The 25,764-nt window shown below is 37.5% G+C and overlaps 1 protein-coding gene across 3 annotated transcripts; it reads left to right on the top strand.

The window, feature by feature from the left end:
- Positions 1–6,352: 6,352 nt before the first annotated feature.
- On the top strand, positions 6,353–8,478 carry LOC131427742 (U2 small nuclear ribonucleoprotein auxiliary factor 35 kDa subunit-related protein 2). Of its 3 annotated transcripts, XM_058591198.1 has the most exons (6): positions 6,353–6,461; positions 6,523–7,096; positions 7,154–7,392; positions 7,451–7,554; positions 7,744–7,903; positions 7,969–8,478. In XM_058591198.1, exons 1-6 carry the CDS (start codon positions 6,415–6,417, stop codon positions 8,318–8,320), a joined length of 1,476 nt encoding a protein of 491 aa, XP_058447181.1. In that variant the 5' UTR covers positions 6,353–6,414; the 3' UTR covers positions 8,321–8,478. The 3 variants fall into 3 exon arrangements, with proteins under 3 accessions (XP_058447181.1, XP_058447182.1, XP_058447183.1); XM_058591199.1 differs by lacking the exon at positions 7,969–8,478 and having other exon boundaries at positions 7,451–7,570; positions 7,681–7,886; XM_058591200.1 differs by lacking the exon at positions 7,969–8,478 and having other exon boundaries at positions 7,451–7,570; positions 7,677–7,886.
- Positions 8,479–25,764: the final 17,286 nt, after the last annotated feature.

Below are 25,764 nucleotides of genomic sequence, written 5' to 3'. Positions count from 1 at the left end.
ATGCACACAGGTAGAATAAGCAGCAATAGTAAAATGATTCTATCGCAGTTATCCACTGCCCATACAGAATCGGATCGCGAAACGAGAATAAACGACCGTTGGTTGCTTCAGAAAGAATCCCCACAGCAGCGAACTAACCTCTGACTCTCAGACAGGTCATCGCGAGAAATTCACTCTCGCACTGGTGTCTATTCTATGTTAAATGAACCCTGCCGTTTTTTTGTTGCTGCGATGATATCCGTGTCTCTTTGATAGCACTGATTGAATCGTGTGAAGAGTTACTAGTGAGCGTTCTTTGATACGATTAAAGCCATCCTTGGTTGTCAGATATTAAAAGATGTTTAATTTTTGGAGTTGTCAACCTTTAGTTGGCAAACGAGTTTGTAAAAAAAAATGGTTAAAGTTTCAAAGTTTCATTTTGGGAGCATTTTCGATAACAAATTTTTGTGTTTAACAAACTGATCATCCGCCATTCAAATTAAGTATTTTATAGGGTGTTCATATAAAAACTTGACCAACGCATATTTTTTCATCGTGTATTTGAAAAACACCCACACATCTCATATTATACTGCTTACTGCCAGAACGACAGACACAAAGAGCTTCATAGTAGAAACAATAAGGCGATACCCACACGCTCTTTGAACATAACTCATGGTTTGAGTTGCGATCACACAAATTCATAAACTGGAACAATATGTCAAAAATTGAGTATGGATTTGAGTAAAATTTGCTCAGGCCATGAGTTCTCTTACATTTATTCATACAATAGAGTAAGTGTTGAGTTTTCAAACACTTGAGTGAAAAAAATACTTCTAGCATTTCAATGCGTTTTCTTCATCTGAATATTCTTATCTAAACTGAGGATGCAAGAATACATCGTTTTTCATTGCCGTTTCTAGATCTGGTTTTTGAAACTATAAATCATCAATCATAGATGTTTTCAATTGAAATTTTGTGGTTTGAATTATGCTAAGTGAGAAGTACAACATAAGAATATCAACATCGTTCAATTTTGATTCCATACCGGTCAAAAGGAAATGGTTTTGAATAACTCTTTTGGGCTTTCCATTGTAAAGAAAGAAGAATGACTTCGTATATAAACATTTACGAATAAGAATGTCTTTATGTTGAGTGCAAGGTACTCAAGTTTTGAGTTAAACTTACTCAATTTTAGAAAAAAACAATATTTTTTTCATATTTTGAGTAAAAAACACTCAAAAATGAGTAGATATGTGGTAACTCAAATTTAAAGTAGGTGCACTTTTTATGAATTTGAGTGGTGTGTCATTCAATTTTGAGTTATGTTGAATGAGGATGCAATGAAACCTAGTCCACAGAAAACAAGCTCGCATATGAACTGAAAATATAAATAAAATAAAAATAAAAATAAATTTCTTTCATGGAACCAGTATACTTACTATGACCTTGAATGTTCTTTCCAGTCTAGCCCTAATAGCCCTTACTAGGTTATCTTTTCTTTTTAAGGTCGACAATTAATTGAGCATACCGTTCTAGCAATAAAAAAATAAATCTACAAAATTTTTAATTATTTGTTTCTTTAATCCTTACTAAAGCTTTTTCATCGCCGCCCATGTACTGCTTTTCCTGTTAACGGTTTTGATGTGACTGTTGCCTTTTGTTTTGCCGTCTTTGATGCAGCTGTTGTGGCGCCTGTGGTTGTTGCACAGCACCTGTGATTGTTGTACCCCCTGTGGTGGCGCTTGCTGCCGTGACGTCCGCTGCTGTAACGCTCGTTGCAGCGCTTGTAGTTGTGGCGCTGGTTGCAGTAGTGTCTGCTGTTGCAGTGCCTGTGGCTGTGTCAGTTCGGTTTTCGTTTGACAGACCTACACACAGACAAAAAATTGTAAAAATAATCAAATTTGAGTTTCATACGATTTATTTTATTGAGAACTAGTGACAAAAACCTATTTGAATCTACCTAGTGGTGTAATGATGCCTTTCTCGTATTTTTAAAAACGTCACTAGAAGATTATGTCAGGAAATTTTATTCTCAAACTTGAATGAAATTAGAAATTTTCTATGGGTATAAACTATCAACGGCATGGAACGGTTACGGAACAACAACATTAGTTATTAACTAAACAAAATATTAAATTAATCTTGCCGTCGACCGAAGTTGATGGATCGTCTGAATCATGTTTAATAATGAAAACAAACCAATCTCATTTGCATAGGCGTTTCCTGATGAAAACTATTATCGGTGCTTTCGAAAGCAGAAACTGGGGACTAGTAGTCCCAAAGTAGGTTTATACATCCACCAACTAACATGATCGGCAAGATTTTGAAGATTTTAAAGAATTTCAAAACCTTTCATTTGTTTAATTTAATCATTTCAAACATGGCCTTATTCTGAATAAAAACGTATCGATTTTTTTTATCGAGTTACCCTTTTCACCCCGATTCTGCAAATCGTTCGAATAGGATTAATTCGATCGAATACGAAATTTTGCATTCGATCGAATACGAAATTTTGCATTTGCAGCATGCAAATTTTTACATTCGATCGGAATAATCCGATTTGATCGGAATACAGAATAGGAGTGATTTATCTTCTTCTTCATCATCTGAATGTGGAAATTTGCATTCTGTATTTTGATCGAGTGACGCTTTTGTATGAAAAACTAAAACTCGAACTCGATCGAATTTGTCCGAATCGACCGAAATACAGAATACAAGTTTAGAATCTGCTATACTTATTTTCCCCTATTTTTCAATTCAAATATTTTTTCACACTATTACACTCTGTCTTGGATAGAGCCAGACCCTGTCAGATGGAGCGAAATTAATCTTCAGTTCAGCAACGTCATCGCACGGCATCACATTCAACATATCATCAAATCAAATAAACATAGATTTCCCAGTAAAATAGTAATGTAGTTGAGCAACCCGTGACACCAAAAGCGTCGTCTGGTGGAGAATGGATGCGTAAATGCTCCTAAATTGCATGCATAAAGATGCCTGCGCATTTAACACAACCACAGTAGCATAAATCAAATAAACATAGATTTCCCATTGTACGGTGACACTAACAGCACCTCTAGGTAGAAACGGGTGTACTTTTTTCCATTAGCTACTGTGGTTGTGTTAAATGCGCAGGCAACTTTTTGAATGCATTTTAGGAGCATTTACGCACCCATTCTCCACCAGACGGCGCTTTTGGTGTCACGGGTTGCTCAACTACATTACTATTACACTGGGAAATCTATGTCTATTTGATTTATGACAGTATCTAATGTAAAAAAGTACACCCGTTTCTCACTAGAGGTGCTGTTAGTGTCACCGTACAGTGGGAAATTTATGTTTTTTGCCTTTCTCTATAGAAAGGTATTAGAATTGCTGGAAAAACCGACTTTCGAACGGAGCCTCGGAGACCCATAGTGTTATATACCATTCGACTCAGTTCGACGAGATCGGAAAATGTCTGTGTGTATGTGTGTGTGTGTGTGTGTGTGTGTGTGTGTGTGTATGTGTGTGTGTGCACTTTTAGAAGATATTTGAACGCGCTCAATTTTCTCAGAGATGGCTGAACCGATTTTAACAAACTTGGGCTCGTTTGAAAGCTACTGTCGGGCCATTGATCAAGTTCGAAGATCAAATGGCTGTGACTTTTGGTTTCGGAGATATGATTGTATAAGTGACGTAACCGACAAAAGGCGTTGAATTTGAACGCGCTCAATTTTCTCAGAGATGGCTGAACCGATTTTAACAAACTTGGGCTCGTTTGAAAGGTACTATCGGGCCATTGATCAAGTTCGAAGATCAAATGGCTGTGACTTTTGGTTCCGGAGATATGATTGTATAAGTGACGTAACCGACAAAAAGCGTTGTATTTGAACGCGCTCAATTTTCTCAGAGATAACTGAACCGATTTTAACAAACTTGGGCTCGTTTGAAAGCTACTGTCGGGCCATTGATCAAGTTCGAAGATCAAATGGTTGTGACTTTTGGTTCCAGATATATGATGGTATAAGTGACGTAACCGACAAAACACATTGATTTTTACCGCTCTTATATGTATATGGGTGCCAAAATTTTAGGATCACCTCTATTTTCGTTAAGTTCTAGTGCTAAAAAGTTTAAGCACTTCGAAAAAAGCCTTCATGCAAAATTTGACCTAAATCGGACATGCGTAAGGGGTGCTGCCCGGTGGTAAAGGTTTGACAATTTTCGACCTTGAAAAAGCACCATAGGGGGGAGTACATGAAATTTCCAAAATCGAATTTTTTTTTTGATGCCGAAACTCTTAAAACTGCATGAAACATCGACTTTCTGGGACTTAGAAAAATTTTCATATTTTTTCTAAGTCCCAAAAAGTCGACTTTTTCAAAAAAATTTTTTTTCGAGATGACACTAAATCTCGACGTTTCATGCAATTCTAAGCCTTTTGGCATCAACAATTTTTTTACGATTTCGAAAATTTCATGTACTCCCCCCTATGGTGATTTTTTCAAGATATATGAAAACTCCACTAAGTGGACTAAGAAGGCTTTTTGCCTTTCTCTATAGAAAGGTATTAGAATTGCTGGAAAAACCGACTTTCGAACGGAGCCTCGGAGACCCATAGTGTTATATACCATTCGACTCAGTTCGACGAGATCGGGAAATGTCTGTGTGTATGTGTGTGTGTGTGTGTGTGTGTGTGTGTGTGTGTGTGTGTGTGTGTGTGTGTGTGTGTGTGTGTGTGTGTGTGTATGTGTGTGTGTGCACTTTTAGAAGATATTTGAACGCGCTCAATTTTCTCAGAGATGGCTGAACCGATTTTAACAAACTTGGGCTCGTTTGAAAGCTACTGTCGGGCCATTGATCAAGTTCGAAGATCAAATGGCTGTGACTTTTGGTTTCGGACTAAGTGGGTGCCAAAATTTTAGGATCACCTCTATTTTCGTTAAGTTCTAGTGCTCAAAAGTTTAAGCACCTCGAAAAAAGCCTTCATGCAAAATTTGACCTAAATCGGACATGCGTAAGGGGTGCTGCCCGGTGGTAAAGGTTTGACAATTTTCGAACTTGAAAAAGCACCATAGGGGGGAGTACATGAAATTTCCAAAATCGAAATTTTTTTTGATGCCGAAACATCGAAATTTAGTGTTATCTCGAAAAAAAATTTTTTTGAAAAAATCAACTTTCTGGGACTTAGAAAAATTTTCATATTTTTTGTAAGTCCCAAAAAGTCGACTTTTTCAAAAAATTTTTTTTTCGAGATGACACTAAATCTCGACGTTTCATGCAATTCTAAGCCTTTTGGCATCAACAATTTTTTTTCGATTTCGAAAATTTCATGTACTCCCCCCTATGGTGATTTTTTCAAGATATATGAAAACTCCACTAAGTGGACTAAGAAGGCTTTTTTAGATTAGCATCACTGATTACAAATAGGCAACGCAAATGTCAAGCACTAGTTTGGAAAAATGATGCTGACTGTGTGACATAAACACTGAAGCATGCTTTTGTGAACTATTCGAATCAATCTGCATCAATTGTTGTCAAAATTAGTGTCCAAAATTATTTAATAAAAGTATGAAACATATTTTCATTAGACTGTTATGAAAGAAGAGAAAGGCATTATCACACCACTAGGTGGATTAAGAAGGGGTTTTTAGATTAGCATCACTGATTACAAATAGGCAACGCAAATGTCAAGCACTAGTTTGGAAAAATGATGCTGACTGTGTGACATAAACACTGAAGCATGCTTTTGTGAACTATTCGAATCAATCTGCATCAATTGTTGTCAAAATTAGTGTCCAAAATTATTTAATAAAAGTATGAAACATATTTTCATTAGACTGTTATGAAAGAAGAGAAAGGCATTATCACACCACTAGGTGGATTAAGAAGGGGTTTTTATTTATGATATCATTTCAATTGTATAGGCGCGCAATGCTGCTATTTTGGCGCGTACAAATTAGACTCGTCTGATGGCGTCATGCTCGCAAAAGAGGGTGTTGCCAATGATTTGTTCAGGAAATGTGAGAGCTGGATATCTTATTAATAATATTTCTTTGATTCCAGGCTTACCACCAGCGTTACCAGATCATTGTTTCTAAAATCTGTTTTTAGCGCAAAAATCTATCTGTCGCTATCAAAATCTACATAAGTACCAGGAAAATTTCACCAGGTCTCATTTGAGTAAGCAAACAAGGTCACACGACAACCTTTTCTCATGCCTATCCGAGCTGAGAACCAAAATCGAAGTTTATCTGTATGATCCGTGAATTATCGGTTGCGGTACAGAGGTCAAAAATCGGTATACCTGGCAACATTGCTTGATACAAACAATGTCGACTATCTTGTTCATGTCGATTTTCTACAAGCTATTAGAATCCAGCTCCAAATGTTTATTTTTGTTTCTCGATTTTCAGCTTCTGTAATATTGATATTGCTGGTCTTAGTATGGAGAATGAAAAACCCGGTTTGAACAAAAAGCAAAAATCTATGAGGTAAGCAAATCATACATATTTTAAAAACAAACTAAATTCTTTTATCGCGTTGAACCGATAGTCGAAGAGAATGGCGGAAACTGTTTAAGAAACTACGCCGTAAACGTATTCGACAGCAGACTGCTCGCAAACGGGACCTTTTGTTGGAGCATGCTGAATCTTTGAAAAAGGCAAATCCCAGTTATGTTGAGTACCTACGAGAAAAAGAACAGCTAGAGTTTGATTTAGAGCAACAGCTCGAGGAACGCAGACGCTATGAAAACGCTCTTTGGGTGGACCGCGAAAGGGAGTTCCAGCTAGCATTCAGAGAACGCCAAAAACAGATTGCAAATGAACAACGTGAAGAAAATGAAAAACGCGAAAGAATCCGCAAGGAATTTGAAGAACAGAATCGAAAGATTAGGGCTGCCAAACTTGAGAAAGAGCAACTAATGGAAGAACTACGGAAGAAGCAACAAGAAAAAGAAAGAATGTGGGCTGAGTTTATCGTTGGAATCGATGATCATGTTCCTACGCTCTGTGAAATCACTCATACGCGACCTGGTGGCAACCCATGTTTATTTTTTGGAAAGGTTGGTGCTTGTCGATTCGGCATTCGCTGTTCGTCGAATCACCAGGTACCAGGGTTAAGTGAAGTGAGTAAACTCAAAATTACCTTAGGAACCATTGAGTATAATATTTCATTCAACTAGCTTATAATGATGCCAAATTTTTTCGCTCATCCTGCTCTGGACGACCAGCAACATCTAGAATACGGCACAGATGCTAGTTTGGAATTCGACGAGAATGAGTTACAACGATTCTATAAAGACTTTTTTCTTGATATCATCGAAGAATTTGAATCATTTGGTACCATCAAAGGTATATTCGTATGCAGAAATTTTGAGCCGCATCTAAGAGGAAATGTTTTTATACAGTTCAATGATATGAGGTACAATTACTAGTTATTATGAATTTTATCATAAAATCAGCTTTTTCATACATTATAGGAGTGCAGCCAAAGCTTACCAAAGAATGAACGGCCGTTTCTATGCATCCAAACAGCTTCACGTGGAATTTCGTTTACCAATTACATGGACCTCAGCTGTTTGTGGTAAATGGTGTTACAAGTATCCTTTTCTAATCACACATAATCTGCCATATGTTGTTTCTATTATAAGTGTCACACTTAGCCAATTGACCTTAACTCGTTTTGTTTATACCTGCTATCCATAGCCAGTGGCTCAAGTGAATTGTTCATCTCTAATGCATGCTAACGGAGTTATCAATTTGCCTTCCCTAGGCCTGTTTGAACAATCGAGATGTCAGAAAGGTAAAAACTGCAATTACCTACATTTGATGGTCAATCCGATTGAAAAGTATAAATACGAGCACTTGAAAGAACTGAAGTCCGTGCGCAACTCAGAAAGGTCTTACGCGAGAACACAAATATTGCAAGAACGGTAAAAATGTTGCTTGGATTTACTTGATTACAGATATTACAAAACAAAATGATTGCTTTTTTCAGGAGCTGGGATGACATTGAAATACCTTCATCGCGCAGTAGGAACTGGCGTTGGTCGGAAACTCCGGAGATAGATCTTGTCCGTAAAAGTCGGCCCTCATCCAGGACCCAAAATGTGCGATATGATAAATCATCGCCCCAGAAAGAAAGAGAGCGACAGTCCCGATGCAATGACAAAAGAAATAGATCTAATCGCAAACGTAGTCGAAGCAGATCTAATTCTAAAGAAAAACATGATCGAGGAAGTCGAAAAAACAGACACCGAAGTCGAAGCAGAAGCTCTGACCGCAGGAAACGAAGAAATCGTTCCAGAAGTAGAGATTCTAGGAGAAGCTCTAGTAGAAAACGCTGCTAAAATCAAGGGCAATTGAACTGTGATTATGATAATTCCAATTATCTAGTGAAATTGGATGAATTGTTGTAAACAACTTCTCTCTCAGCGATAATTAAATGAAATATTGCCTGGTCTATCGATCGAATAAAACGGAATAAGAATAAAATTATTACCCCAAACGAATGTATTTATAAATCAAAAGGTAAAGCTATGTATCTCATATTGTCGTTTCGTTCTACTCGGTTAATACCCATTCATCCCGGCCTATGTTTTTATTCGAAAAGGGCACATAGTGTTTGAATGATCTGTACAGTGGAAGTTTTTTGCACTTATTAGAGCAGCGTAATTTTAAACGTATGCACATCCCATAAACTGCTTGCATACTGCTACAACAGGTTTAGTCATCTCGCGGCTATCGTAGTAGTAGCACATCTCTCGTAGTCTACTCGTCGACAACCACGTACCATACACCTTCCCAAGACCATACCAAAATTGCTTCTGCTAATATCAGTCGTTTTCTTTCCGAAGCGATCAGGTTTTGCAGTTGATGTTGATGGTTGGCCAGGGTCAACTCATGATTTTCTGCGCTTGGGATTCTCAAAATAAATCCATTGAAGAAAAGTATGTTTTATGTCGAGAAAGTAAAATTACGCTCAACTTTTTTCTCTTTACCCGCTGTCTATCACAGCTCATGAGGAACCTATTTTTCCATTTTCAAAATCTTTTTATTGGCGTGTAGATGATTAGAAATGGCTTGCTGACTAATGTTTAACCTCTCTGCCAGTGTTTGGTTTTTGGTATTTTCTTCGTTCAACAATCCTTGCAATTCGGCATCTTCGACTTTTCTAGATGGTGTGTTCTATGTCTTTCACACTGAAATCTCCAATTTTATGTCACACACCAGGACTAAGATCCGAAGCATGCCGCCAGAAAGTACAAATTTGTATCGGCCTTGTCGGATGAAACCGCTGGAATCAAAGCCCACTGCTCAGCCTTGTCGGATATATGCTTTTGATTTTCGCTGCTAGGACTGACAAAACTGGGTTTAGATATAAAAATAAGGGTTCTACCTGTAGAATTGAAAATTTGAAAAATATGTGAATGTTGCGGATATACTCTGCATTTTACTTCATTTGCAGTTGTAGCTATTCCTTTCGACTCAGCTCGACGAGATCGGAAAACGTATGTATCTCGGAGATGGCTGAAACACAGATAACAAAAACACATTCTTTAACAGCATTTTTCAAAACTCTGTGTACATTTTAGAATTGCTATACGTTGAAAATAAAGAATACACCACTGCCACCTATTCGACTGTTCGCCTCGATCTAGCAAAACGTTTCAATTCGTTTCAAAACGTTCTCATAACTATTGGAACAATTTTCACAAGTATAAAACACACATTTCATGCCCATATCTTTTATATCACATGTGAATTCAATAAAATAAAAGCAAAATCAAACATGGGAGTTTAACCTACAGAAAAACGAAAACGTCATGTACAAACAACACCCAAAATAGTGTCGATCGTGGCGACATCTATAATTATTCTCCTGGCTGTTCATACAAAGTTTTCTACAAAGCTCATACGCGAGCCTGTTTCCCAACTAACCAAAAGTTCCGATAAAAGTAACTGATTTGGCTTAGGCACCTTACGAAGGTCATGAATAGCATTCAAAGCCGCCCATTTTCAAATAATTATCCACACCGAACGAACTTCTGAGCAGCTTCTAGAATACATGCAGCTAGAAAGTTCACACGGAATTTTTTCTTGTTCTGTACTTTCAAGTTGCTAAAAAATCACGTGTACCCTTAAGCCGAGAAAGTTCGCGCTGTTCTGTACTTTGAAGTTCTCAAAAGTTCTGTGTGTACTTTTAAGCAGCAAGAAACTGGATATTTGATGTAATTGTTGAACTTCTAGTTGGTTGGGTTTATCTGTTATCTGTACTTACCTTACCTAACAGGTATAGGCCTGGGGTGACCTTTGCTGCATCAAGAATACGTCTCCACATAACTCGGTCCATGGCTGCTCGTCGCCAGCCACTCAAGGCACGGACGCTTCTGAGATCACCCTCCACTTGATCAATCCACCTTGCTCGCTGCGCTCCTCTTCATCTTGTACCAGTCGTATTAGATTCAAGAACCATTTTCACTGGGCTGTCGTCCGACATCCTTATGACATGCCCAGCCCATCGTAGACGTCCGATTTTAGCTGTCCGTACGATAAGTGGTTCTCCTAGCAGCTGCTGCAATACGTGATTCATACGCCGTCTCCACGTTCCGTCTTCCATCTGCACTCCGCCATAACATGGATGGTCCTCAGTACCTTTCTTTCGAAAACACTAAGGGCGCATTGGTCCTCTGCCAACATAGTCCAGGTCTCGTGGCCATAGAACAACCGGTCTAATAAGCGTTTTGTAGATAGTTAATTTCGTGCGGTGGCGTACTATTCTCGATCGAAGGGTTTTTCTGAGTCCAAAGTACGCACGATTCCCTGCCAAAATACGTCTCTGTATTTCTCTGCTGGTGTCATTGTCGGCGGTCACCAGTCAGCCCAAATACACAAACTCGTTAACCACCTCGATATCGTCACCGTCTATCAATATTCGTGATGGGAGGCGTAACGTTTCTTCTCTAGAGCCTCTTCCTCTCATGTATTTTGTTTTCGACGCACTCATGGCCATTCCGATACGCCTAGCTTCAGCTTTCAGTCCGATGTAGGTTTCCGTCATCTTCTCAAGGTTACTTGTTACAATATCAATATCGTCAGCGAAGCCAAAAAGTTGTGCGGACTTTCGGAAGATCATGCCACTCGTGTCGATCCTCGCTCTTCGAATCACACCTTCCAAGGCATTATTGAACAAGATACAAGAGAGTCCATCACCTTGCCGTAGCCCTCTCCGAGATTCGAAGGGACTCGAGAGTGTCCCAGATACTCGGACGTAGCACATCACTCTATCCATCGTTGCTGTTATCTGTTATATGTGGCTGGATCAATTGAAAAAAAACTTTCAAAGGCTACAATTGGGTCAAGTTCGAAAATCAAATGACTGACAATTCCGGTTCATGAAATATAACAGTAAAAGTGACGTAACCGGCAAACCGTGCTTTTTTTAAATACGTTCAATTTTCCCGGAGATTTCTTAATCGATTTCAACCATCTTAGACTCGTTTGAAAGCTACTATTATGCCATTAATTAACACTAGATTTACGGATCGAGCCAATTTGACTCATAAAACATTTGTTCACTATATGTTCGTTCGCAAAAATTCTGTTTCAAAACAAGAGTTTATATATAAAAAATATTTTCCATGATTGTTTTGATAGTAAACATTTAATTTAAATTGATTTGGAACTTTTTCTTTGAAAAAAACTTCAACTTTCTTGTGTAAGTCCATTTGGCTCACTCCAGTGGAAAAGTTATATAACCAAAAACCGTATATCTAGTGTTAAGTTCAAAGATCAAAAATCCACTTTCTTGCTGCTTAAAAGTACAAGCGAAATTTTGAGAGCTTGAAAGCACAGAATAAGTTCCGCGTGAACTTGTTCGCTGTTCAACAGTACGCATGGTACATTTGGCAACTTGAAAGTACAAAACAAGTTCCGCGTGAATTTTCTCATTGAATAGAAATTGAACAATGCATTCTAGAAGCCGCTTAGAAGTTCGTTCGATTGCGTCGCATGAATTTTCAAGGGTGGATAATTACTTGAAAAATGGGCTGCATAGAATGCTATTCATATGAACTTCGTGAGTTGCTTAAGCCAAATCATGGCAAACATTTCCTATTCGGAGGATATTCTTTTATATGTGACTTAACCGACAAATCGCAATTTGGTTAATCCGCCTAACTTTCTCGGAGAAGCCGGAACTAATTCTGGAAATTTTTAATGCGTTTGAAAGCCACTTTTGGTTTATTTGATAAGTTGACGAGGCTTATGGCGCGTCTTCGGTTCCTATAAAACTCAAATGTTTTAGTATCTTTACTGCTACTTTCGGTTTTGGTGATGTTACAGATTAAACAACGTAAGATTTATGTACACACATCTGTGAATTACATGAATCAATTTGAATGAACCTACTTTAACCGCTTCTTTTAAATCAAAGGGCGGAATCAAACCAACAATTGTCTTTTTGCTTTCGACGATATGAATCTAGCTAAAGATTACTGGTTAAGAAAGATCACGAAGATCTATAGAGCCATAGTGATCAAGTAAGAGCAAAAAGGTGAGGATAAAAAGTGATAATATGAGGGTCGTATGAGCAAACAGAAAACTTCTTGTAATGAAACATGAGTTTTTTACCAACTAGTTTTGAGTTGTAAGCTAACGAATGTTATAATAAAAGAGAATGTGAATAAATGCAAATAAGATAAATTTTTACCCATAATTCTTTCGAGCAGTGTAAGGAAAAACTATAGCGAGACTTATCGATTTCATTTTTTGCTTAGCGATCTAACGTTACATCCTAGTTTATTTTTCATTTTTATCAAGTTGATAAAAAACTCATATGTATGAAAAAATCTCTGGTTTTATAAAAAAGTCTGTGAATATGGTAAGCCTGCCGACCCGAAATTTTCAAAAATGCGTGATTATTCACCTGAAATTTCTAGCGGAAAACAATAGTAATATTCCCTAGGATAAAATGTTTTATTACTATTTAATTCTGTTATAAGCATATCTCGTCACTATCCACATTCACTGTGTATCTCACAACACTTTAAATCAGGGGTTCCCAAAGAGGTCGATATAGACCCCTTGTTCCTTTTTGCGGGAGTCGACTTAAACGAAAACTGACTATGGGGGTCTACGAGGTCTAGAAATCGACCCCCTATTGTTTGATATAAGTTGTTACTTGAAATACTTACGCTAAAAAATTTGTGTTTATTTGACCGTCCGCATAAATTGGTAAGTACTTTACATCAATATGAAAAAAAGCAAGAAATTGAATTGTCAAAGGAATTTATTGATGGGGCCTAAGTTAATTTTAGTGAAGGGGTCCATGACCCAAAATAGTTTGGAAACCCGTAATTTAAAGTTTTGTGAGATACACAGTGAATGTGGATAGTGACGTGGTATACTTATAACAGAATTAAATGGTATTCTAGTGGAATAATTCTGTTCAAATACTCAAACACAGTTCGATCACTTATTAAATTTGACAAATATAGTATAACCCAAGAGAGCACTCAATGGCCATGCAATTACCTCTTACTATTCAAGCTGATATCTTATCAGGACCAACCACTGTTTAAGTAATCGGTAAAAACTGTAGACTGATGATTGGCTTGAATAGATGCTACCAGTAGAAGAACTACAAAGTAGTTACAAATAAAACTTGTCTCTGAATTACCGAATATGCACGTGTCTCCTGCACACACAACGTTATTCGAATGCCACAACATTGAACTGCAAATTGACCGTTGGGTTACATAAAGAAACTAACGCCTAATCATGCACGGCACGTACCCATAGCAGATGTGCTAGACCAACACCATCTTGGCAAAGAACCGGTCGTAAAGGTCGTGCATCATCCGGTGATTTTAAATGGTGTGTTGACTGCATGGTTCAATCTGCGCACATCTGCACCTGTCGATACTCAGTCCAAACAAAATGCACTTATGCTATGTATTAACGAGCAAACCGTGCAAAACAATTATAGTTAGGAAAAGTCGATGGTACTGTGACTCTTCAGTGTTAAATGTGGTTAAACTTTAAATTGTTATCTGATATTGCAACTATGGTGGGTGTCTAAATTTGTATGATATATTTTGCCATATTTCAAACATCGAGGAGAATGGTCGCTAGCGAACTTTTCACAACTGATTTTTTTCCCATGTGAGATCAGTTTCTGTGAGAATCGCGTTTGCAAAAACATAGTAGTGAACTTTTCATCAGTGACTTTTTTGATTGATGATTTTTTATGTCTGAAAATCAGTTCAGTCGTAATTTTCGAAATTCTCAGCACTGTTCACTAATGAAAAATATTCTCTTGAAATTAAATTTTCACTCTGTATCTCCGAAACCGAAGGTTGGATCTGGTTTTATTTGTTGAGAAGCATAAAACTTATTTTTTCAGTGTTCAATTTTGCTTTTCTTATATAGAAAGTCTATGCAAAGGCTATCGCTCAGTATAGCACAAGCACTGTTCAAGATAATATGTTCAGGACTGGTTATGTCAATCTGAATTATAGATTAGATATCCAGTGGATCAATTATTGGTTGAGCCGTATTCTCTCATGGTCCACAGTGCAGTCGTCACCTTTTTATAGTTCATTAACAATTGAGAAGGTTCTTTCAGTTACAAACACTTGAAATATACAACTTCTATGAGACTCTTAATATCACAAAAGGAAAACATACAATTTTGGCTATAGCAGCCCTGACCCGAATACCATTGATTATCCGATACATGTTTAAGCTTAAAACAATCCAATCACCCAAATGTTGCACCTATGATATTTACATCCATGTAAAGCTATGCCCCGACCATGCCCATTTCGCTTGAAGAATTTCCTATAGAATAGAAATGACAAAAATGAGACATTTAATTGGTACATGCTCAATATACGAACAAAAACATGTAATCGTCAAGCTGAAACTCTTGCAGAAAATCAAATTTGTTAAGACGTTTCCAAGATGTAAAAACGAGTGCGCTAATCGGTAAGCGTTCGAAACTTATCGAACACATACATGAAAATTTAGCCAATATATGTACGCATGTTCAGCAAATATAAACGAGACATAATGAAACACTCAACAATTCAAACATTCCCAGATGCCAAACGAGTGTTGAATCTGCAAATAATAAACAACTTAGGAAACCAGACACCTTTTATGATCATAGATTTTGCCTGCTGCGTGAACTGCCTAGCAGTTTCAATGTTTGCTCTGTTGATACAACACAAAAGTGGGAAACACCTCTACTCGGTGATTACCCTAATAAGAATACCACGACATGCTTCCATCTAAGTTCACGCTGAATTATTATGTATTTCTGATTAGTTCGAAACCTAGCATCAACAGCATACAGAAAAAAATCTTCCGCATTTATCACATTCTACTCGAGAAACAATCATTATTTGTTTCATACATATTTGTCAGAAGAATTCGGGCTAAGAAAATTGTCAATCTATTGTAAAGTTTCTAGTGTTTAGCAAAATATTGTAACACCAGTAAGTTTTTACGGGAATGTCAGATGTCATATGTCACGTTGAAAGCTTGAACACCTATAATCTACATGGCACCATTATATGTGTGCACTTCTTGCGTAAATTATATTGTTTAGTATAAAAAATCGATTGATGTCTATCATTTGCTCATAGAAATTTGTGAAGTAACGCGTAAAGCAACAACACATAAAAGACTGTTTACACCTTTCCGTTCCGGTTCAATGCCAATGCGACACCGTACTCGGACCATTTCCTGGCGGTACTGAGCCGGATAAGATTGAATACACGCATTGAAACGTATGGAAAAATATTTGCGTCCATACACAGAACTGAAACGGCACTGAGCCGAACTCGAAAAATTTGAATAGACCTGTGTGCATGTTCAGCTCCGAAAAGTCAGTGCCGGATCGGTCGGATCAGCCTAATGCGGGTCAACCTTTAAAGCCTTTTGCTAATTCCTTATCTAAAAGATTGGAAGTTGCTGATAGATTTATCTAAAAGATTGGAAGTTGCGTTCTGGACGAATTGAAGTTGAGAGCTATTGAACAACTATGTTGCATAAAAATAAAACGGTGTAATTATTGACTACAATGAAATCATCATATACAAAGATCCCGTGTACGTAGGACGACGCAAGTACATGACTTCCTTCGAAACGTCAACAACGAATATATTCGGGAACAATGTCACAATACGAAGAGAATTTTTTCGAAAGGGTAAAAATTTTTCACCAGTATCTGGAATGGTAAAAGTGTGTTGTGTATTTGCTTAAACAAGCCGATTTCTTCCTTCGTGAACTTTGATTGGCAATCTATTACCCGATTTCACTCAAATATCAGGTGTACAACTTTGCTTCCGCCGTTTTTTTTTTCAAAATTAAAAGCTTCATAGCGAAAAAGTGCTTACAGATGTATTATTCAAAGTATTGTTCGTCGCTAGCGACAACTTTCTCCCATCTTTCCGGCAATTTTCGGATCCCGGCTCGAAAAAAAGGAGTCCTCTTTTGACGTTATCCATGAAGCAATCCATTTTTTCAACTCTTCGAAGAATTGAAAATGTTGACCTGCCAGGCCGTGTGCCATCGAACGGATTAGGTGGAAGTCAGGAGGGGCGACATCTGGGGAATACGGCGGGTGGGGAAAGACTTCCCATTTCATGGTTTTCAGGTACTTTTTTACCACTTTGGCGACGTGAGGCCGAGCATTGTCGTGTTGAAGGATGACTTTGTCATGTCGCTATTGATATTGTGGCCGCTTTTCTTTTAGCGCGCGACTAAGGCGCATCAGTTGCGTTCTGTAGCGATCTCCTGTGATGGTTTCAACCGGTTATAAGAGCTCGTAGTAAATCACACCGAGCTGATCCCACCAAATACAAATCATAAACTTGGCGCCGTGAATATTCGGTTTTGCCTTCGACGAAGTAGCCTGCGCGAGCTTTCCCCATGATCTTCTGCATTTAGGATTATCGTATCGAACCCACTTTTCATCACCGGTTACGATTCGATGTAAAAACCCCTTACGATTTTGTCTTTGAAGCAGTTGCTCACATACAAATAGACGACGTTCGTTGTCCCTCGGTTTCAACTCGTACGGCACCCAGTTTCCTTCTTTCTGAGTCATGCCTAGGGCCTTGACACGTTTTGAAATGGCTTGCTGACTACTCTCAACGATTCGATAAGCTCTTCTTGGGTTTGGCATGAATCTTCATCAAGCAATGCTTCTAGTTGTTCATTTTTGAAAGTTTTTTCTCTTCCATCACCATGTTTGTCTTCGACATCGAAATCACCATTTTTAAAACGTTGAATCCACTGCCGAAACGTTCTTTTACTCAGAGCAGCATCACCGTAAGTTTCTGAGAGCATTCGAAGCGCTTCAGCTGCATTTTTTTTTTCAAATTGTAACAGAAAAGTAAAACTTCCAGCAAATGGCGAGAATTGGGCACATAAATAGACATTTTCGAGCGTGAATAATACGAAAACAAGAACAACTGTCACTGAAACGGCGACGACAATTCGTTAGGCACTGTACACACTCACTTTAAAGGCATTATCATCTATGTATTTTGACCAGCCTCAGCCGGTACAGCCACCTATCGGAAAACGGCGGAAGCAAAGTTGTACACCTGATACAAATACGTATTCCACCCTCCTTTGAACCTTTTTACGCGCTGTTCAGTTTAATAAGACAAAAGCTCAGACTTACGGTCCTACAACGCCGATATATATAAAAAAATGATTCTTCTATGTTCAAAATTTCAATATTTTTTGTATTAACCGATGTAGATATCGACCCAATACCCACTGCTGGTCGATAAAATAAGTGTATGGTATAATATTGAGTATTTCCGTTCACCACACACACAATCAACAACCGAATTTTTTTAAACCTTGTCTGCACAAAAGCTGTCAAATCATTTGGGGTCGTGCATCTCATTGTACTGAGTTGAAAAGATTTTTGGTGAAGAAATTACGAGCAGAAGGTAAAACTTACAATGAAATTGCAAAAACACGTTCCGAAAATTTCGCCACAAATGATTTGAAACCTTTGAAAGAAAAGGAAACACACGGGAAACTTAGGAAAACTTCGGCAACAACCGATCATCGTATAACTTTGCTAGCAAAATCAGATCCTTTCGCAACATCTAGGAATATTGCAGCAGAGATTGGAAACATTGAAAGTTTGAGAACAGTTCGTCGTAGACTGCAAGATGTTAACACTTCAGGACTGCTAGAAAGGTTCCTCTTTTGCGAAACAAAAACCTTCGACCGAGAATGCAATTTGCTATCGAAAATCGATAGTGGGACGGTTCGAGCGGAAGAAAAAAGTGGCGAAATATTCTTTGGAGCGATGAAACGAAGATAAATTTGTTCTCTTCTGATGCACAACGAAATGTTATACGGCCACTAGGTAAACAGTATGATCCAAGATACACACAAAAACTGTTAAGCATGGAGGCGGTAACATAATGGTTTGGGGTTGTTTTTCTTGGTACACATGTGTGGATGTCATGTTATCCTATGCCAAGAACGACATGCCTATTATATGGCATTTTCAGCAGGATAACGATCCAAAACACACATCAAAGTTAGTTAAACAATGGCTTCGTGATAATAATGTATCTGTCTTCGCATGGCCCAGCCAATCTTCCGACATTAACCCAATAGAAAATCTATGGAACATACATAAAAAGAAATTATCGGGTCATTTTTTCTTAAATAAGAACCATTTATGGGATTTTGTTCAAAAGGAATTCTTGCATGACATGACGGAGACAAGTCAGCGTCTGGTCGAACCAATGCCAAGAAGAGTGAACAAAATATTGCTGAATAAAGGAGAATACACTGGATACTAATTGTCTTCTAATGAATCAAATGTTTTTTGTTGTAATTCAAAGAGAAGAAGTTTTCTTTTGTTATACACCTATTTCACTGTCCAAGAACATTTGAATTTATATAACAATGAGAAGGTCACTATAGTGTGATACGTACAATGATCAATGAACTGAATTGTTCGTTTTCCCATAATCCATTGATTACAATAGTAAAAGTTAGACAAAGTACTCATACACCTAATAAAATTGTTTTTTTTTTCTTCAATGATTTCATGTTACACCTATTTTAATGACCAGCAGTGTACATGGTCATAACTCGATAACGATCCCGCACTCTTTGTCAGTGCGTCTATATATCCCACTGAAATCGTTTGTTCCATTTTACAAAAGCGTAAAATGAGTCAGGATTATTGCATGCAATCATCAAAAACTGTTTCATCGAAATTCATTTTACCGTAACTCATTTCGTCGAACGACATTTCACGGAAAATTACTTCGCCGGAATGCGGTCATTTCGCTTCAGTATATTAATCGAATAAAGTTAGTAATGTTTACTTCTTTGATCACGCTACTGCTCGTTCGGATCAACAGAAATCATGGAATATAGCATTAGGTAAACGAAGTGAAACAAATAATCCTTTTCTTTTATCCTCTTAGTATAATCTAGTAATTGTTTAAGGTACATATTTTGTCTAGATATAAAAGGAAAATAATAACGAATAATATAAAAAACGATGTACCAGCAAATAAAATTCTCAAGATTTTAAACTACACGACTTCCAAAGATTCTAACAACACTTTCCTATCACCTTGGAGTATCATTAATTTAGATTCAGAGGACTCCATACATATTCACTTTCACGTTTTACGCATTATCTTCGAATTCAAATTGATATCCCATACATTTTTATAACTAAATCGATTGTAAATGTTTTCAGCAACAACCACCGAAAAAAACGAAATTTTCATATCACTCAAATATATTCAAGAAAATAAGCATATTTATTTATTTAAAGATTTTTTCGTATTTTTATTCTATTACCTTTGTACAATTTGATTATTTGAAAATAATTGAGATATTACCCTCCTAGTCAGTAATACCTCCATTTTCAGCAGTAGCAGTTCACTTCAATAAACACTCATTTGATCTGCAATCTATGAAATACCGGAAAGGCAATCGAGCCTCGTCTGACCTAGTGCAGTGTCATTGTCATGGGTGCACCGATCGCGGTTGTCATGTCACAAAAGCGGTAAAGTTAACTCCACATGTAATCGGAAACCAATCGAATTAGACAGCTGGTTAACTATAAAACTAATTTGAAGACCTTACGAACGACGTACAGTCGTCGTTAAGATTCGCTGCAGGCACGTAATTTATCCTCGTGCGAACGCTGAATGGACTCGCTTTTCGACCATCAACCAAATTAAGTTATACCGGTATTCATTTATTGGTGCACCATGATCGGTATCACTGTCGGTCGATGGGTTATACTAAGAATGTAGCCCTTCTACTATTTGTAATGACAGCATGCGTTTCTGCTCTCCGAAATCGGTTTTAATTCGACATTGCGATATTCAAACTGTCAAATGAATTTCATCCCAAAAAGATGAATTATATAAAAATGGAAAAGAAAAGACCGCTGATCAATTTCCACTTAAAGTGAATCATATCGTTCTGATAAATATTTGTTGTATCATCAAAAATGGCATAATACTAGCGGCTATTACTAGTTCGCGTTTACTCTGAGACAACGGACAACGGGGATTATTGCTGTTCGATCTATACAATCTATCATTCTACTTTCATCTCGCCTGGTTAGTAGCATATTGCGTTGTAACGAAAACAAATCTATTAAATCATCTTGATTTATTTGTCATCACTCAGCGACCCGTCGAATAGCAGTAGATGTTCCTACACACTTAAATTGGATTACCGACCTCAGCTGTTCAAATCTCGGTAGGTCATTTTATCGGTAAAATTCACGTTTTATCACTGCGGTACCTTTAGGTACTGCTGTCAACAAATGTTCATTTGTGCTGATATATCAGTAGAATGGAAATATTCGGTAGTTCGGCTGTTCAAAACTCGTCAAAAGAGGCAAGATTTACCGAACGAAATTAAGTGTGTACACACTTAAATTGGATTACCGACCTCAGCTGTTCAAATCTCGGTAGGTCATTTTATCGGTAAATTTCACGTTTTATCACTGCGGTACCTTTAGGTACTGCTGTCAACAAATGTTCATTTGTGCTGATATATCAGTAGAATGGAAATATTCGGTAGTTCGGCTGTTCAAAACTCGTCAAAAGAGGCAAGATTTACCGAACGAAATTAAGTGTGTAGTATCTACCTCAATATACATGATATCTGCTGGTTGTGTTGGAAAATTCACCCATATGACATAGTATGAATGCAGGGGAAAGGTGTACAAGCGAAAGATTAATATGATTTATGACAGGAACCACAAAGCATCGATGAATGAGCGAGAAAAATTTGCCCGCGGTCGTTACCTGGTTGAGGTTCGCGCGGCTAACGTGTTGTCGTACAAGCCCTTGCTAGTCTGCATCACTAAAAGATAGCATGATGGTGTAACAATCAAACAATCAATAAAGCAGATCGTTGCCTATTTCTTCGGCCTTATTTTTGTTTAGTCTGCAACATTGCTGATGGTGCATTATGTAAGGCGTGCAAATCTACCCAATCGTCATTCCTAACTGCAGCACCATATCAGTGCTAAGTGTTGTTGAAGACTTTCAGCACTTTTGAAACTTTAAGCTTTGACATATGAAATAAAATTCGAATTATTCACACATTGAAGGAAAAATAATATAATTGGATTAGTTTCTGATGATTGACCAACAGCATGAATTGTTCTTTGCTCAAGAAATACTAACTTATGGAGTACTAAAGCCTATCCACGGCATTATATTATGAACTGATAAATTGTAGCATTAGCATTAGAGACTGCCCGTGTGTTGCTGCTCCGTTATTGATTAGAACCAATAAAGCTTTCAAAATGTTTTTCTGATACTATTTGCTTGAAAATAGCACGTAGTTTCACATTGTGTAAGCTGCACTGATCTCTGCATGCTGATCAATACCGACGCCGGCCACAGATTTATTTGGGCAGGAAGGATTGTTAGTTCATTGTATGTTTCTACTAGAAACCGAGGAATCCTCTGCATTTCCACGTGTATGACAGGAAGGGGTTATTTGTTAATGAATTTTCGAATAATGTTATAATATGTTCATCGCTCTGGGTAGCCGGTTACCCAGAAAACGTTGAAATCTTATCGCGTTTTGTTTTATTAATTGCTTTAATATGGGCTTTCTACTAAAACACAAATTTTCTTCCGAAACTCGCAAAACTCCGGACAGCCGAGTGACGGGAGGTTCCCTATCAATTCACACATTTAATTCATTGTGTTCTGTTTTTTTAATGTACAGCCGTAATACTAGCAAAGTATCACTCGATCACCATTAATCGAACAACAACACCTTATGTCTTCATACTTCACACGCGCGTCTTAAACTTAGCGTTTTACCCTAAGGAAAATAGATCCATTGATCAAACGAGTTTAGAAGGGAAAAATATAATAAGACATTGTAAATAAGAAAATTGTGGAATATCTCTATGGAACGATCTCACCAGTATCCTGCTTTTCCTATTCGCATTGCGGTAAACAACGCGAGATAACACGCCACTACTGAAAAACATTCGCTGATTCTTGATTTTCAGCTTGAATCACACGATTGACTTGTTAATTTGCACACATTCCATATAAATCTGATGATGGATATGATGGCGCTTCGATCGGTTGACATAATTTTATTTTGGGCGGTAAATTCACAGTATTCGTCGCTTGAACATTTTTTAGTTTCGCGAATCAACATTATTCAATCAATACCACTTTTCACACTTTTCACTAATCAACACACACTTTCCACAGCTGCACTATCACTCAAAATAACTGTTTCGACCAATTACTTTACTATAAGTTGATTGATACACATTGAAATTTGACTTTTTGAGAGCAACACTTAGGCGCCGCATTGTATTACCAGTCTATAAACTTTACTAATAAATTTTACTTGAGTTATACTACGCTCACCTAACCATAACACTAGATTTACTACAGTTTTCTTTTCAATTGATTGCTTTTAATAGCTTTGTTTACAAGAAGTATCATAGTCGAAATGACGCATGACGGTTGTATTCTTATCGTTGATTGTTGCATTAACGTTAAGTGATGGTTTTATCAACAAACTACAAATGAGAGTTAGGTACAATGTTGTCGAATCAAAGAATTTTCTAGTTTGACGGCGAATTCCTGCAGTTGGTCAATGAGACGAAAGTAAAAAAGGGCTAGAATTCTGCAACATTGCACTAGAGCGAACAAGAAACGTTAAAGACAAGCACGAAACAGACAGAAATTCCCTGAGGGAAAAACGCTACCAGAAATATCGTGATGGCGAAGCGACGGAGCAGCTGTACTGCGTAAATGACACAAGATGTTAATGGTAACCTTCTTCCAAACGTGTGGGAGATTATCAACATGTGAAGGCAGATACAGAGAAGAACACACAAATTAATCTGGGCGCACTTATAGCCGACGTCAGTCTCACAGTACCTTAAGACAAGACCTGACAACTGGCTTCTTATTCTTCCTTCCGAATCATCCTTCTCGTCATTTTCGCCCTGTGGAATAAATACCAACGTATCGGCAAAAGTGTAGTCATATTTACAGATTTTTTACTTACTTTATGCTAAGAAAAAAATATTTATTGAATTTAAATTTTTAGACTCGGTTTTTGATTTGAAAAACAAAATGAAAAATGTTTTGGTGAATGCATTTTTTTATTATATATTAATGCTTAAAAACAATTAATTGAGCTTTGATGACAAAACACAAAATATCTTATGTTGAACGCAAAATCGAATCCATTGTTGACGTATTACCGGATCTTTTGGAAACCGGGAAAATCAAGTTTGGATAGAAATGCTAAGTGCGACCACAGTGTGGAACACAACAGATCAGTCTTCTCGTAAAACTAAACACACTAATTTAACAAATTTTTGTGGTTACACTTAAATTCACTAAAAAGAAAAACGGCTTGATGCTGATTTTAATTACACAGTGCGGCCACTATATACATTTATAAGATTGAAAAAAGTGAAACATTCTCTGAAAATTTTTATTTTCATTGGCAAGCTAAAATTATACATTTTAATATACTTATTTTTAAAGTACTTGGCATCATTGCTCGCGTACCCTGCAAAAGTTTTTTCTTTTCGCAATGTGCGGGTAGCAACATCAAAATCAGCCAATCAAAAACTGGTCCATTTTGGAACAAAAGCAGCCCCCCCCCCCCCCCCCCCCCCAGTTGTCAGGTCTTGTCTTAGACAGTACCTAATCTATCTGAGTTGAGAGAGGAGATCACTTCCGGTGAATTTCTCAACGGGTGAACACGTTGTATCGTGTTAGTGCGGTGTAAATTCGAGTAATTCGCGAAAAAGAAAAAAATGTTATCCGTACTTTGACGACTCGACGTAGCCACTCAGCGAGATTTTCGCTTGAAGCCCAGTGAAAATATAGTCTATTGAACTATAAACGAAAATTAACTGGCCTAATATCAAACCACCAAAATTTTGTTGTAAATACGAGTATGGGGCGCCTTTTCAAAATTTACCCTATGAGAGAGTGATAAGTTTATGATCGTGAATATCTCTTGTTGTATCTAACCTATCAACATAATTTTTGCTACATGCCATCGTAAATATGATCATAATTTTGTAATAAAATTTTCAGTTATACCACATCATCCCAAATAACTAATAATTTAACTTTTCTGATATGTTTGGTATAAACGAGTATCAAAGAGGAAAGGTCATGATGCGTGATTGTCTTTCTCGTATTTAAAAGCTAATAGCTCAGTGATCTGTAGATGGATTTCTTGAACATGAACACTTTTTCCTATCATTTTCTGAGCAAAGCTAGAAGAAGCGAGACATACAAGGAGAGTAACATTGAAGACCTCACGCTTTTGGAATGAAGCAAGCGTCGAACAGCAGAATTGTGCTGCAGCCGGGTACACACCAAAAGCAGTTCCAAATGCACCTACTGATTCCGCCCGAAATGGATTGTTTTATCTTCTTTGGAATCCAATTGGAAATCACAATGAATTCCGAGTCAAATTTCGGACGAGTTCACCGAGTGTACACGCCAAGAGCCATCTCAGTTCTTTCTAAATGCAGATCCTGTTGATCGTGACAATTCAAGGTACTTTTCATCATTCATCAAAATGGAAGATGAAAAAAATGGCGCCGTCACTAACACATTCAATTGCGATGACAAGGCTCGCTCGCAATGCGAAAATGAAAGTATTGATGTAGAACACATCTTTATACAAGTATAGGTGTTCCATGCAAGCCAGGGTTATCACATATACAGATTAACAGCTCAGCTTGGAAATAGATGACGGAAGTCAGCGGCATCCATCGGAATTCTAATTCAACTCGTCACTCTCCTTCAAAAAAATTCTTTTCAGAACCACCAGTATTTTATTGTAAAGAGCTATAAAATTTACGTCGTAATATTTAATTCCAGACGAAAGAAGGAAAGAGAGGAGATCAATAAACCGAGGAACAAAAAGCCGCTGACAATGATCAATTGCCAGGTGAGCTGACAAATATGGAGCAGGGATACTAGCTAGAGCACTACTGGATGATTTCCATGGATTGGGAGAATAGTGTTTACCGCAGGAGATCTGCTACTACCGCGTATTAAAGTGGCATCCAGTCGACACGACACCAGTAATCATAAGAGGTATGAGATAGGTATTTGTGAGAGGCGACTCACCATTAAATGACTAATTATGCCTATTGTAACATTTGTGAAATCATTTCAATTGTTTGAATATTATACTTTATCTGTACGATTCATTGCGTAAAAAAAGTAATGCA

The sequence above is a fragment of the Malaya genurostris genome, chromosome 2 (genome assembly GCF_030247185.1).
Source record: "Malaya genurostris strain Urasoe2022 chromosome 2, Malgen_1.1, whole genome shotgun sequence".
Taxonomy (NCBI): Eukaryota; Metazoa; Arthropoda; class Insecta; order Diptera; family Culicidae; genus Malaya; species Malaya genurostris.
This window is presented reverse-complemented; position numbering and strand designations above follow the sequence as displayed.

Bases quoted from the DNA above. Each gene is read 5' to 3' on its own strand.
- LOC131427742 (XM_058591198.1), top strand. From the start codon at position 6,415: ATGGAGAATGAAAAACCCGGTTTGAACAAAAAGCAAAAATCTATGAG. The intron at 7,097-7,153 runs GTGAGTAAACTC...TCATTCAACTAG, and splicing joins AGGTACCAGGGTTAAGTGAA to CTTATAATGATGCCAAATTT. The intron at 7,904-7,968 runs GTAAAAATGTTG...TGCTTTTTTCAG, and splicing joins ACACAAATATTGCAAGAACG to GAGCTGGGATGACATTGAAA.